Source organism: Anguilla anguilla, chromosome 10 (assembly GCF_013347855.1).
Source record: "Anguilla anguilla isolate fAngAng1 chromosome 10, fAngAng1.pri, whole genome shotgun sequence".
Lineage (NCBI taxonomy): Eukaryota > Metazoa > Chordata > Actinopteri > Anguilliformes > Anguillidae > Anguilla > Anguilla anguilla.
The window spans coordinates 27,588,124-27,603,561 of record NC_049210.1 but is presented as its reverse complement, the minus strand read 5'-3'; the positions used below and the strand labels follow the sequence as shown (position 1 = coordinate 27,603,561).

At 39.2% G+C, this 15,438-nt stretch overlaps 1 protein-coding gene across 2 annotated transcripts in view; it reads left to right on the top strand.

Moving 5' to 3' along the window:
- The window catches only part of LOC118237099 (collagen alpha-1(V) chain-like), a 132,730-nt gene that overhangs the window by 20,057 nt on the left and 97,235 nt on the right, over window positions 1-15,438 (top strand). For both annotated transcript variants that reach the window (XM_035435537.1, XM_035435536.1), the window contains one exon: window positions 15,192-15,405. In XM_035435537.1, the coding sequence (XP_035291428.1) occupies window positions 15,192-15,405 (214 nt within the window). The remainder of the gene's footprint in view (window positions 1-15,191; window positions 15,406-15,438) is intronic.

Here is a 15,438-nt window from a genome sequence, read left to right as displayed (position 1 = left end):
AATTGCAAATTTGCCGTGTCCTGGATTCAGTGAAGTAGTGTGGGTATAATGGCATACGTGAGCAAATTAATTAAGCCTTCGCATGTCTTCCTGCTGTTTAACCTGAAATATAGGATGAGTCCAGGGCTTCACATGGGATGAATCGGTGGTTTTCCGAAGTCACTAGCCACTCACCATTCTCTCCAGCCACCCCCCCCCCACCCGCCTCCCCGCCACCCCCCACAACCCCCCCCCCCAAAAAAAAAATAAAAAAAAATAAAATAATAAATATCGGTGATTGGGCACTGTGACTGCATGCTTTTGTTTAGGCATAACATTTTATTTGATTGTGCGTTGGTCTGACTTGATACAGTGGAAATTTCTAAGAGTGAGCAAGTCAACAGTTGCAAAAGTGTCATACTTGCAATAGTGTCAGCTTGATGTCCATGAATGACTGTAGAGCGAGGAGCTAGTTTATCTTGACTATGTTTATAGTTTATCCTCTGTTTTAAATATTATTTAGTAGTTGGCTTGCTAACTATCTGTAACAAACATGCTGTGACACCATTTTAAAAAACCTAACTGAAATTTAATATTTTGCGGCAGTGTAGTATTGTAGGCTCTCGAAACTACACCAAGGAGGGAAATAGTTCGGAGTGACGGTTTATGCAGAATGTCTTCCTCTGTTGCTGTTGGAAAAAGGTTATTCTTTAAGCAGCCTGTGAATACTGTATCTATGTTCTACTATCCCCGCTGATCTTACTCGTTGTATCTGACTCCAAATTAAAAGTTATGTTCCAAATTAGAATTTAGGCTTGATTTAGAATGGAACTCAGTTCGTCTGAAGTTCTACACCGAGGGTCAACGCAGTTTCACCCGGTACGCACCGCGGATGCGCCCGTAACAACAATTTAACTAGCTGTTTGCAGACGACACAGCGGTTGTGAGATTTCCCTCATGGGGAGTATAACCTAATTAGGGTTCAGGGACTCCGAAAGGGCCAATATTGGTCATCCCAGGATCAACTTGGTTCTGCTGACGGTCCCGCCTTAACTGAAAACTTGGTGATCAAACAAGTCCAACGGGCAGTTCCCTAGTCATAATTGGGGGAAACCGACTTAGAGGGCTGTTACAAGAACGAAACATTGACCAAGACCACACAAATCAAGTCATTAACAGTTTTAATGTCAGGTAGGTTATACACTTAAAATAGTCAATTTGTAGTTACAGAATTTAGAAAATAGTCAAACAATAAAAGTACATAATATCAAAGATAAAGATGAGCATACCTGACAGCAGTCTACACACAGAAAGAGTCTTGTGTGGGAAGTCTGATTGCAGATTCCCAGAGGGCCCTGTTCCTCTCCTATAAGAACCCAGCGCAGGCGGGTTGATGTCGCCACAAAAGGCTCATAAAATCATAAATTTACTTGGAGGGGGAAGATTGGAATTTGGTTCCTTCCTGAGGGTCAGACAGATGGATTTACTAGGAGGAGTGTCACAAAAATAGTTTACTTCCAAAGTTATTAAAAATAGATTTTCTATAGGTTTGCTGGTTTTCAAACCTAAACCAGAGCATCACTTGCACAGAGACCATAAAAACCATACCAAATATGAATATTTGTTCTTGTGTTTGTCATGAAAACTCTGAAAAACATGAAATAACTGCACAATCTCTTACATGAACCAACTGCCAACTCTCAATGTCTTTCCACAGTGTATCAAGATTGCATAGTGTAGTGTAGCAATGTGTTCAACCCAAATCTGGAATTATTTCCTAACAAAAAGTGTGCTTGAGTAAATTTCTCTCCTTATGAAGGTATGGAGACAAGTTACCCAGTGACACCAGGTGAGGGCACTGTGGCTGTCCCTAAACTGTCCTGGGCTGCGTTTCCCAGAGTCTCCTTAGCGCTACGTGCGTCGTAAGGTATCCCTTAAGCTCTTCCTTTAGCTCTCGAGCTGTTTCCCAGCGTCTCCTTAGCTAAGGTATACCTTAATTAAGGTATACCTTTAAAAGGGTGGTCTGGGGCACTCGTAAGCTGTCCCTTAGCGATGCGCTCCGCGGTTTCAGCCTTATTATGCCAACATTTTGCTTTTCAAATCGACAGTTGTACTACAGTGCGCATCTAGTAGCACATCTGCATGCGAAAATTACATAGATAGTTTAATATTAACTTTACGAAAATTAATTTTCCAATCAACGTTTCTGTGCATAGCACGTCGTGAGAATGTTGTCGTTTTACCTGTCTATCCCCATCATGATGGTAATTAAGTATAGGGCCTATCCATGATACTAATCCAATTTGTGAAAAGAAAAAAAGTTTTTTTTAATTTACACGTAGTGGCGCTAACTTAGGATATGGCTTTTCTGACTGCATACCCTGTAGAAATTAGTTCGTTTGTGTGTGAGTCAATGATCACACTGACTTGGAACAAACCGCCGGTTTATTAAGAATGTAAAACCTGTGTGTGCAAAAACAATGTTGAGTGAGTCTACTTGCATGACCGAATTAGAGCACGTTGATTGGCCTAGCCATAAACACACATACAGGTACAGTGGCTCATAATGGACAAACATAGCCAAATGATCTACATCCCCTTCCTTTAGCTCACACCTCCTATATAAACAAAATAGCACTGGGTAAATATCAACATTACGGAACATTTTTCTTACCATGTTGTTTTACGATTTTCGGTAAACAACCCAATAATGATATTCTTGGTTAAATTTAAGATTATCCAAGGCAAATTAAGGTGGATGAACAAATCACTTTAACAGGTAGACCTATTCATAAGGCACCCGGTATAGAATTCATCATGATCAATTTCCACAGACGCGCTTTTGCCTTTCATCTACGATCATTTTTGCATTGCAGAGAAAAGTTCGCGGGAATCAGTGCAGTGCAGTGATATGCTGCTACAGTTGCCTATATATTGTGTGACAAAAACAAATTAACATTAGACCTTTGTTTCAATAAGAACAAAATAATTCACCCATATGTAGCCTATATCCTTTTCCCAGGGCTTCCACGAAGTCCCAGACTATGGCTTATATGTCCCGATTGATGCTTTTTATTTTATCCTTTGTAGCCTATACGTATTTATTGAAACTATCACAAGGTCTCGTCTTAACGGACTCTTAAAGAGATTAGCAGATGATCTCTAGTAGGCATAGCTCCCTCTTCTGCAATATTACATTGATGTAAAATGATTATGACAACACTTGTTATATTAAAACGTCATTCACAAGCCTTTACAAGTGAGACAATCGATTCGCTTGGCATCGATTGATAAACTTTTCAGCACCACAGTGAAGGCCAGCTCCAACTTACGATGTACCTTTGAGGTGTCCCTTAACAGTTGCCTTAAGGTATAGTCCGGGAAACACTCGTAAAAAAGCGGTTTCCCTTTGAAAGGTATACCTTAAGAACCTTCGTAAAACGTTAAGGTACATCGAAACTCGGAAACGCAGCCATGGGGTGTTTCTCAATGTCTGTACTTGTGCGTTCTTGGGGTCTTGTGAACTCGCATGCCATCATATTTAATGGCCCAAGTCCAGTTCCAAAAGCAAGAACACAAAGAAGCAAGAATGGTTAAAGATCCTGGAAGTTGTCTTGATTCCCTTCAAATATTGAGGATGGCTGTTTCTCAATACGCGTTCTTGTCTGTACTTGTGTTCTTGTGAAACATCATCTTTTGTGGCCCAAGTACACAAGTTCGCTTTTTGCCAAGAACGGATAAAATTCCCGGAAGTGTTCTTGACACGCCCATTTTACCGAGCATGCATTGCTTGGTAACTTGTATGAACTTGACAACACAAATATTCCAGCATTCATTGCGCGATGGCAGACGAGACCACTGAACTATGGACGAGACGGGCCAAGTTCACGATTATTTTTTTGTTTTCTCATCTCACTAATAAATGTTACAAGAATGAAAATGATGTGAGAAATATGTTATAATAACTGAATTTCAGCTCATTTTAACCATACAACATATAAGTAAAAACATTTAATTCGGCTCTAATTCAGAGTTTAAGCTGTTACCTGTAAGATTTTTAGTTCAACTACAAATCTTCAATACAGAGGTTGTGCCAAAACGCAATACTTGGGCCCACTGATGAAAGAAAGCCTTAGTTCACAGCTCACAAGACTTCAGTATCACTGTAAAGACTGACAGTGCCATATTGATACAATCAGCCAGGAGAGGGAGAAAGGTGAATGAAACTGACTCGGGAGTGATTAACAAAGCAGAGTTGCTAAGGCATTGTGTGACTCTTGACAGAAACTAATCATCTCACTCACCAATCATCACTGGTACCACTAATCAAATCACAACTAACAGCTTAAAAGAAGGCCAAGACAGACAGTCGGTGTGCATTTTGACTTCGATGCTCCCAGAGTACATGCTACGTGTATTTTCTGTTGCTGCCATATTTTGCCAATAAAGACAGTTTCTACGAAGACCAAGATTTTCTCGTCCGGAACCTTATTTTTTCTTACATACCTTAGAGTCCAACTCATAGCCAGAGGATAGTAGCCTATTACGTGTTAGCCGAGCCAAATTAGACTTTTTTAGTTTTCATTTCACTAATAAATGTGAATAAAATCACAAAACAAAATGAGGCGAGAAACAGGTGTTAAAATATCTGCATTTTAACTCATTTTAAATACAGCTTCTGTGAATAAGTATCGGCTCATAGCTAGTACTAGCCTCTGTTATAGAGGGGGTGCATCAACAGAGGCAAGCAGAGTTGGGTGCAGTAGCAAACGCTGACTTGAAGTTGTTAGCTGATACAGAGAGGAATTTTAAATGATCGGAATGGCTCGGCTAAATTGTTGACGCTTGGTTGGCTGCTTCGGTTTATCCAAGCCTGCCCTTGTTGCTGAAAGTGCTAGGTAGATTTTTGTTGGTATAGAAAGCAATTTTGAATTAAGCAACTGACATGTATTAACTAGCTAGAGAACAGAGGATAAGAGACATTTTGTTCACTTTCATATTTTACGTAGCCTACAATTAACGCTAGTTTACAGTTTAAATAAAACTATACCCCAAACCAATGTAAAGCAGCCTTTGAAAGAAACTAGAATACACCGAGGACAGTGACTGTCAGGTAGCGTAACCACACGTCACAAGCACGCATAACATCTCAAATGCATATAACAGCGCTCTCTGTCCTTGTGATCTTGCCGAGTTCATTCTTCCAAGAACAACTAGCAAGAATATTCTCCCCAAGAACACAAGTCTATTCTTTGCATTCTTGGTAATGAGACACACCCGATGCATCCTTGCCCAATGAGAACTGACCTAATATCCCACCATTCATTGCGCGATGGCAGACGAGATGGCCCAAGCTCACAATAAATGTAAATATTTTCTCATTTCACTAATAAATGTTACCAGAATTCAAATGAGGCGAGAAATATATGTTATAATACCTGAATTTCAGCTCATTTCCTAATCCTACAACATATAACTAAAAACATTTAATTCAGCTCGGTGAACTCGTAGAGTTGAATCGGTTACCTTAGAGACTAAGTCTTACCCAGAGGATAGTATTGCATGTTAGCCAAGCCAAATTAAACTTTTGTTGTTTTCATTTCACCAATAAATGTGAACAAAAATCTTTTAAGAATGAAAATGAGGCAATAAATATGTGTTAAAATAGCTGTATTTTAACTAATTTTAAATATAGCTACTGTGAATAAGTATCGGCTCATAGCCAGTACTAGCCTCTGTTGTAATGTGGGGTGCATCAACGGAGGCAAGCAGAGTTGTATGCTGTAGCAAACGCTGGCTTGATGTTAGCTGCTACAGAGAGCAATTTTAAATGATTGGAATGGCTCGGTTGCATCAAGTTAGCCAAGACTGCCCTTGTTTCTGTAAGTGCTAGGTAGATTTTTGTCGGTATAGAAAGCAATTGTGAATGAAGCAACCTACAAGTAGCAAGCAATTAACGTTAGTCTACAATTGAAATGAAACTATACCCCAAACGAATGTAAAGCAACCTTTGAAAGAAACTAGAATACACTGGAGAGGGGGACTGTCAGGAAAGACTGCTAACGTTGCTTACATTTGTAGTGGTAGCATAACCACACGTCACTAGCTTGCATTGCTTCTCAAATGCACCCATGATTTTAAAGCCACACCCAATGGAAATAAGGTGAACAGAGCTACACATGAACATTTTAATCAGGAGCGAGTCAATGTAAAATTCTGATAATAATTCTGATTAAAAAAAAGAGTTGTTTTAAATGGTGCACTTTGGTAACAAAATTTTTGAAAATGTTTAGAAATATGTTTATGATTAAAAGTTGTCAGTAAATATAATCTAACAGGAGATATGCCCCAAGAAATGTAATCAGAATTTTTTTTTAAATATTCAAAATACTAACTGCCGTTATTATAATGTACCTCCTGAAAATCCTTAAATGGAATGTTTTCACTCTGGAGGCAAGAAGCAATCTGTCTCCTTCTCCTACACTGTCTTATATGTACACTGAACAAAAATATAAATGCAACACTATTATTTTTGCAACCATTTTTAATGCGTTTAAATAATACCTCAAAGATTTGTTCTATGTGCAGAAAGATCTTATTTCGCCCAAATTTTGCCCACAAATTTGTTTATATCACTGTTAGCTAGCATTTCTCCTTTGTCAAGATAATCCATTTCCTGCGCAGGTGTGGCATGTCCAGATGTTCATTAAAAGCCATGATCACTACACAGGTGTTCCTTATGATGGGGTCAATAAAAGGACACCCTAAAATGCTAAATTTTTTGTTGTTCAACACCATGTCACAGATGGCTCAAGAGTTATGAGATCATGCAATTGGCATGCTGACTGCAGGAATGTCCTGTAGAGCTGTTGCCAGAGTAATGGGTGTTTATTACTCTGCCACCATAAGCCGCCTCCAGTGTTACTTCAGAGATTTTGGAGGTTCGTCCAAGAGGCCTCACAACCGCAGACCACATGTAACCACGCCAGCCCAGGACCGCCACATTCGACTTCTTCACCTGCAGGATCATCTGAGGCCAGCCACACGAACAGCTGATGAAACAGTTGGTTTACACAACCATAGAATTTCTGCACAAACTGTCAGAAATTGCCTCAGGGAAGCTCATCTGCGTGCTCAACGTCCTCACTGGGGTCTTGATTTGTCTGCAGTTCGGAGTCATAATCGACGTGAGTGCTCCTGCCCACTCACGTCGATTGTGACGCCGAACTGCAGACAAATCAAGACCCCAGTGAGGACGTCGAGCACGCAGTTCATACCAAAGGTTTTACATACACCTAGGCTAAAGACATTCCAAATCAATTTTTCACAACTCCACACATATCATGTTAACATACATTTCCTGTGTGAAGTCAATTAGGGAATCTACTTTATTTACATAAGAGGTCAATTTAAAATAATAACTAGGAGACAGATTTATTTAAGCTTTTATGTACTATATCAGATTTTCAGTTGGTCAAAAGTTTACATACAGTTTGTTAGTATTTGGTGGCATTACCTTTACATTGCTTAACTTGAATCAAACGCTTGGGGTAGCCGTCCACAAGCTTCTCACAATATTGTGCTGGAATGTTTGCCCATTCCTCCTGACAGAAGTGGTGTAACTCAGTCAGGTTTGTGGGCCTCCTTGCTCAGACACGCTTTTTCAGTTCAGTCCACAAATTTTCTGTGGGATTCAGGTTAGGGCTTTGTGATGGCCACTCCAATACTTTAACTTTGTTGTCTTTAAGCCATTTTGTTACAACTTTGAAGGTATGCTGTCTTGACGTGTTGCTTCAGTATATCTAGATAATCCTCCTTCCTCATGATGCCATCTATTTTCTGAAGTGCACCAGTCCTTTTTCCAGCAAAACACTCCCACAACATGATGCTGTCACCAGCATGCTTCACAGTTGGGATGGTGTTCTTCGGATTAAAAGCCTCACCCTTTTTGCTCCATACACAGTGTTCATCATTATGACCGTTCAGTTTTCGTTTAATCTGACCAGAGAACACTCCTCCAAAAAGCTAGGTCTTCATCGTGGTGATCACCTGCAAACTTCATCCTGCCTTTTTTATGCTGGTCTTGGAGTAGGGGCTTCTTCCTTGCGTGACAGCATTTCAGGCCATGGCGATATAGGATACTCTTAATGGTGGATGACACTTTGGTACCTGATTCCTCTAACTCACCATCACCAGTTCCTTTGTTGTTGATTTAGGGTTCAGTTGAACTTTTCTGACCATATTTCGTTCAGCCCTGGGAGTTTATTTGTGCCTCCTTCCTGAAATATGCAGTGTCTTTGTGGTGCCAAGATTTTTATATTTGCATGCAATTGATTGTACAGATGGTCGTGGTACCCTCAGTTGTTTGGAAATTGCTTCTAAGGAGGAACCAGACTTGTGGAGGTCCACAGTTTTTTTTCTGATGTCTTGGCTGAGTTGCTTGGATTTATCCATGGCATCCAGGGAAAAAAGGCAGTGGCTCTAAAGGCAGGCCCTTAAATACAGCCACAGGTGCCAATAAACTCCCAATGAACTCCTAATTATGACAATTGGCAATAAGAAGCTTCTAAAAAGTCATTACATCAATTTATGGAATCTTCCAGACTGTTAAAAGAGACAGTCAACTTGGTGTATGTAAACTTTTGACCCACTGGAATTCTGATATAGTGAATTAAAGCTGAAATAAATCTGTCTCTAATCAATTGTTTTAAAATTGCCTTTGATGTAAACAAAGTAGATGCCCTATTTGACTTGCTAAAATAAATGGATGGTAACATGAATGTGTGGAGTTGTGAAAAACTGACTTTGAATATCTTTAGCCTAAGTGTATGTGAACTTTTGGCCTCAGCTGTACACAGCTTTGCACAGCTTTGCTTCTGAAAATGCTTTCAGCTCAATGTAAATAATGCAGGGCTTGGAGGGGGATTTTAGTGATATCAATACCATCACTGGAGTATTAGCAGTTGTATGAGTTGTTGCGAACAGTTATTGGATTATAAAATACCATAATCATCAACCTGGAGTGTCAATTTTAGCCCTTCTCTGGGGAAGAGGCCGGCCTTGTTATTTCTTTTGTTATTTTGAGTGGTTTTACTGATTGAGACAGGGTGTTTTTCCATCAAAGTGCAAAAGGTTTAAACTTTACAACTGTACAACACCTTGAATCAGTGACCAATAAAAGCAACCATTTAAGAGATTTTTATATTTTGTGATAAGCCTTTGGCTGCACAAAATAATAATTTGAACTTAATTTATTAGGGGGGCTAAACGTATTTGCTTCAATGAGAGGCCATCACTGGTCAGAAGTAACTCATGTTTAAATGTATATAAGCAAAGATGTGAAGATCTTGGCGAGCTAGAGACTTTCACTGTCATGCTCTTGATAATGATCAGAAACTCTAAACCTCATATCCAAAGTTAATAATCAGCATAAAAGCTGTAGTTCATACTTAGCTCATGCACTTTATCCATGCAGTGTTCAACAGGCTGCAAGTCTTAAATCAGTGAAGGTCATCACCCTCAGATCTGTTCAAACCGTGCCAGGAGGTCACAGGCAAGCCCAGCAGTGACAGAGTGGAACCAGATGTCCCTCTTCAGGTAGTTCTGAATTCTGAATAGTGTACAGTGAAAGATGAGAGGGGAATGCTAGTGCACTGCATAAATCATATGTCACGCTAGCTATGCTTCAAATGGGCCCAGAAATGTGCCTTTTCTCTCATGCAGGGAAAGGGGGCGGTCATGGCATTGTGGCAACCCCTGAAATGAAAACGGGCAAATATCAGGAAATCGCCAGGTACGAGTAGGATATATCAGCCTCCTCCTTACTCCTCTATTGCTGAGTTTAAAACTGGGCCCTAAATCTTCTTCAGAAATCTATGTAAGTGAGCGCTACTCAAAATGAAGTGTTGAGTTGGGAAGGAGTTATGAAAGATTGTGAATTGAATGTATGTTCCTTTGTTTCCATTAGCTTTGTATGTCTACTGTAAAAAAGCTTGATGTTTTAATTAATTAATTTGTTGCTATTTATCTGATCAATTATATATTTTCATTAGTACAGTAAATTTAGTGAGTGTAGAAAGAAATTCTGAAGATTTTCTGAAAATATACTGAAAAGGGGGGTAATACCTTTCCCCCTCTTTTGTTAAGTCACTGTGAAATGGGCTATCACATACTGTGCAGCTGTGCATGCCTTTTTGACCTGGAGTTCTCTACACAAATAGTCTGACCAAGCATCTTCAAAGAGTGGATAGCTTGACCACAATAGATGTTGTTCCCTGACACTGCATAAACCAGTTTTGTCCGCCTTTCAAAATTTTTGATTTTGCAAAACTGCATTGGAAATTGCCAAACGTCTTTATTGTTTGGTGATAGATGTTTTGACACTATTGCTGAAGAATACCAAGTCGTAAAGTCAGTTTTTTATATTGAATGTTATCATGGGACTCCAATTGACTCCGATTCAATTTCTTAAAACTGTATTTTTCATATTTTCTGTTTCCAGGCTATCATATCATCACATGTTGTTAAATAAGAATATTAATAAACAAAAAATATGGAATTTTTTAAGGACTGAAGGAATATATTTATTATGCTTTAACTACACAAAGTGAATAAGTAGCCACAGGTGAAAAAAGGCTATCTGCATTGCTGTATACATTCAAATACCACAACACATCAGGACCGTACTCTCTAGCTGCCTGAGGAAAAGAATATGGTGTCGAAACACATTGTGGCATCAGCATGTACAGTGGTGTAGATAGCCATTTTTGCTCCTGTGGCTGCATATTCGCTTTGTACGGTTTAAAGCCTAATAAATACATTTCTTCAGTCTTCAAGAATTTACCTATTTTATTTTATTTTAGTTTACTAGTTTTGATTGCCTTTTGGGAAATTTTGTTTTACTCCACCTATATGTCTTTAAATAAGAATATTACATATTCTGAAGTTATTAAACTTGAAGATCATTTTTATGTCTTTGTCATTTTTTTTCTTGTAATCAAAAATAGGTCATTTTTAATTAGCAAATTTTAATTTAAAAAATCAACATTAGCTGTCTCTTTCTACTTCCTTCAAATTGGATGGTATCATGGGAATACCTTTATTTCCTTCTGTGATTGGTGGGCATCATGGGGATATCTGTTCTTCCTGAAGTTGACAGTAATGTGACTTTTATACACCCTGGCCTGGACCGTAAAGGGCCCAGCACCCCCCACCCACATTTCCTGTCTGACCATTCCTGGGATCAGTCCCCTCAGTGGGATTAGAGGTCAGAGGTCAGAAGAAATTGTGTTTGAATTGTGTGCTTCAGCTCTGCTGGACCTCATGTGTGAAGTTTATCTTTCTTTTGGCATTATTGGTTTCATAAGGCATATGAAGAAAATATTTTCCTGAAATGTTGCAGTTCACTGCTCTTGTGTAATATATTTATGCAGGCTACTGCTATATATATATGCAGTGCCATGTGGTTTAAATACACTGTCTATAAACATCATTCATGTTGACGTTTTTTGCTTGACTGTGTTGATTAGGCATTGGTATGTTAACAGTTACGATAAAGTAAAAAGTTCTTGAAGCTTGAAGACATTTCCATGGCCAGAAGGGCACTTACAATATCCCTTGAAATTCTTACAAAATATTCATTTAAAAAAAGACAAATTAAGAATTCACAAAATATGGGACATCAGTACCCTAATAAAAAGTAAATAAAAAATCAAATGAAGCGAGAATGCAGACATTCAGTCGACGGGCAGTGCATTGAACATAAAAGGCAAAATTGCAGTTTAAACATGTTAATTGTCATCAGCCCCTGTAACTGGACACCTAATTGGATACCAGGCTACAGGAGATTCATATCTATTCATAGAGGTGATCCTAAACCTCATTTTGTCTCAACTGGTGATCTAAGTTTCTGTTGTTTTTATGTTGTGTTCTCAAGCAGTAGAGGTGGCAATTCAGACATCATTCTTACATCATCATGCATGACTGAGGGAATAGACCTATTGCTTTCTTTAATCTGCTGTAGAACATGCTGGCATGTTATGTAGCTCAACTGCCTACATCAGTCAAAATATAATTTGGCCCCTGAGGCCAGCAGTACTACTGATTGTTATTCTTCCCCTCTAAACAGAGACAGATTTAGACCTGGGGCACCAGGTGAGTGGGATCTATGACTCACTAGTGACTTCAGGGCCAGATTTTAGTATCCAGGTTGCATATGATAATAATTCTTTTGGTTTAATGTTATCTAGTTTAAAAAAAAAATCAATTTGCAATTGTGCACAAAACAGTCAAAGGGTCTTAATAATAGCAACCAAACAAAAATGTAATGCTTGCTTTTGCTAACCCCTATGTACCCAAACAAACTGCACCATCAGTACGTAAACAACCAAGTGAACTACCCTGTAAATGAATTGCTTGTCTGTTCCCAGTTCCATTAACTACTAATAGAACACCTGACATCCAGTGAGTAACTATTACCACAGCTGACAACAGTGCATTTACGCTGACTCTCCCGTTAAGCTTGCCATTTTTTTTATCTCGGAAATATTTAAATTCTCTTTTAAATTTTAAATATTTTATCATTTGGGAACAGATTTTTTGTATCCATTTGACATTTGCCTTTTTTTCTGGAAACATGTTTCCATGAGAATTTTGAGTCCATGTGCTCTTTAGATTGACAGTTGCAAAATCGACTTTCGTACAATATCTTTTTGTACAATATCTCTATTCACCTGGCAGGTATGTCATCGTGTGAAGTTACAGTATGCCTTAGCATGCCCCATACCTATATAGCACTGAGAGCTTGGCACCTTTCAGGGTTTCCTACAAAAATAACCATAATAATCACAGACTTGCAGCCCCTAAAACATTCATTTCTGCACTTTCTGACCTCATGTCAACAAATTTCGTACTGCATGATAAAATTAAGCAATTAACATCCTATCATGCTCTGTAGCATGTATAAAAATGGTGGGCAGACCCAGTTGACCTTGATTGAGGATCAAGATGGCAAGAGGAAAAGATCTAAGTGACTTTAAAACAGGGTTCACTATTGGGGCATGGATGGCAGGAGCTTCAGTCACAAAGCCTTCTCAACTGGCTAGTGTTTCAGTAGGAACAGTGATTGAAGTTTATCCTATGATTAAACATTTCTATTGTGATGGGAGTGATCTCTTCCAGGATGGCAATGCCCCCATCCACAGGGCACAAGGGGTCACAGAATGGTTTGATGAGTAAGCAAATGATGTGAATCATGTGTTTTGGCCTTCGTAGTCACCAGATCTCAACCCAGTTGAACAACTATGGGAGATTTTGGGCCAACGTGTTAGACAGCACTCTCCACCCCCATCATAAAAACACCAAATGAGGGAATATGTTTTGGAAGAATGGTTTTCCGTACCTCCAGTATAGTTCCAGAAACTTGTAGAATCTATGCCAAGGCGCACTGAAGCTGTTCTGGAGGCTTGTGGTGGCAACAACCTTGCTAAGACACTTTATGTTGGTTATTCTTTTAATTTGTCGCCCGTCTGTACCTTGCTAACGAGTCGACAGACCGAGTGTATAACGTTAGACAGACAGCTCCGAAATTAAGCACTGAAATCTACGCTGCTATTTGGTCCAGTAGGTAACGATACCGGTCGTATGGAAAACAGCACAAACACTGACTTCTTCATGGCAGGTATATTGATTTTCTTGAAGTGAGAACAGTCAAACTCACCGTTGTGCTGTTTCTTCTGTGAACTACTTTTTAACTAGGCTACTGTTGCTACCCTGAAACGCCACATTACTAAATTAATGTTAGCTACCCGTATAGATCCTCTATTCATACAAACAATTAGTATGTGTACGCAATACCCCATTGAAACACTTCCATTTAAAAATATGACAAACACTTTCATTTATTTTTTTATTCATGGTAAAGGAAAAATGTCTGATTCCATGCATGTGTCTTTAAGCTACAATGTATGTGTGTTTGCATGTACTTATGTGTGTGCATGTGTGTTTTCATGTATGTATGAAAACACACATGTCTCTTTCATAGCCTACATTAATGTATATGCATTACTATTACCACTTACTCGTAACAAACAGTACAAAAAGAAAACTTACTTGAAATAATTTTAAAAAACATTGGGTAGAATTGCTTTGTAATGCAGCCAAGATAGCCAGTGTTGTTTATTGTAACTTGGCCTAATTCTGATATCAGTTTTTTTTAAATGCAGGCCTGAATTTTCCAAGTTTGAAGTAAAGACAATGCTTTGTATGTGTGAGTAACTTGGCATTTTTGTACGTTGAAAATGTGTTTTCATAAGATGTACTGTAGTATACAGTATAAGTATATAGAGTACATTTCCAAGAATGGGCCAATAATAAATTTAATTTTCATTTTTTATTTTATAGCCATAAAGGAACCACTGATACTAACCATGTTTACATAATATAATTTATCGGCTCATGGGGAGTCCTGATAGAAGTCATATTTGCTTAAGATGTTATATTGGCATATGGGGATCCCTGATAGTTTATGTTATGCCTTGAATGGTCTCCTGTGTGAAACACAATGATGCCGAAACTACAGGGAGGTAAAACCACTGAGGCGTACTGTGTGAAGGTTTGTGAAAGGCCGCAGACAGGCAGATTAGGGAACTTGGCCATAGCACTTCATATAAAGGGATGTTTTCAAACAGTTGGATGTTCCCTGACACGATGAGCAATTTGCTACTCGGTCCTTCAGTGCAATAATTCTACAGGAAAGGAAGTGGCAAGTGTCGTATACTGGGTAGGAAACTGGACTAGTAACCTAAAGCCTGCAGGTTTGATTCCCAGATAGGTCTCTGTCGTTGTACCCTTGAGCAAGATACTTAGCCTGCATTGCTTCAGTATATATACAGCTGTATAAATGGATGCAATGTAAATGCTGTGTGAAAATGTTGTGTAAGTTTTATCCAGAGCATATGCCTGTAATGTAATGCCCAACGGCCTGGGCCTGTGGTTCTGAAAATTCTTAGCTATAGCTCCTTCCAATCCATTCTCATTTCCTGCCCAGGAAAATGAAAATGAAATCAAAGCTTTGTTTGAAGCAAACTTTCTTATGGAGAAAAGTATGCAGTGTTGACTCAAAGAGGTGTCAATGTCTAAGAGTTAGCGCAGGTACTGTGCAGGTTGCTACTTTATCAGGCTAGACCAGGTGTCCTGAAACTGTCTTCCCCCAGACTCCGGCTTTCCAGAGGATTTCTCAATTCTGGCCACGGTAAGGCCAAAAAAAGGCAGCCAGCCATTCCTCCTGTCCGTCTACAATGGGAAGGGCATCCAACAGCTGGGTGTGGAGCTGGGACGCTCTCCCATATTTCTGTATGAAGACCACTCTGGGAAACCTGGGCCAGAGGACTACCCACTATTCAGGGGACTCAACTTGGCTGACGGAAAGTAAGTTCCCTCTGAGAGGTCTCTCTTTAGGGT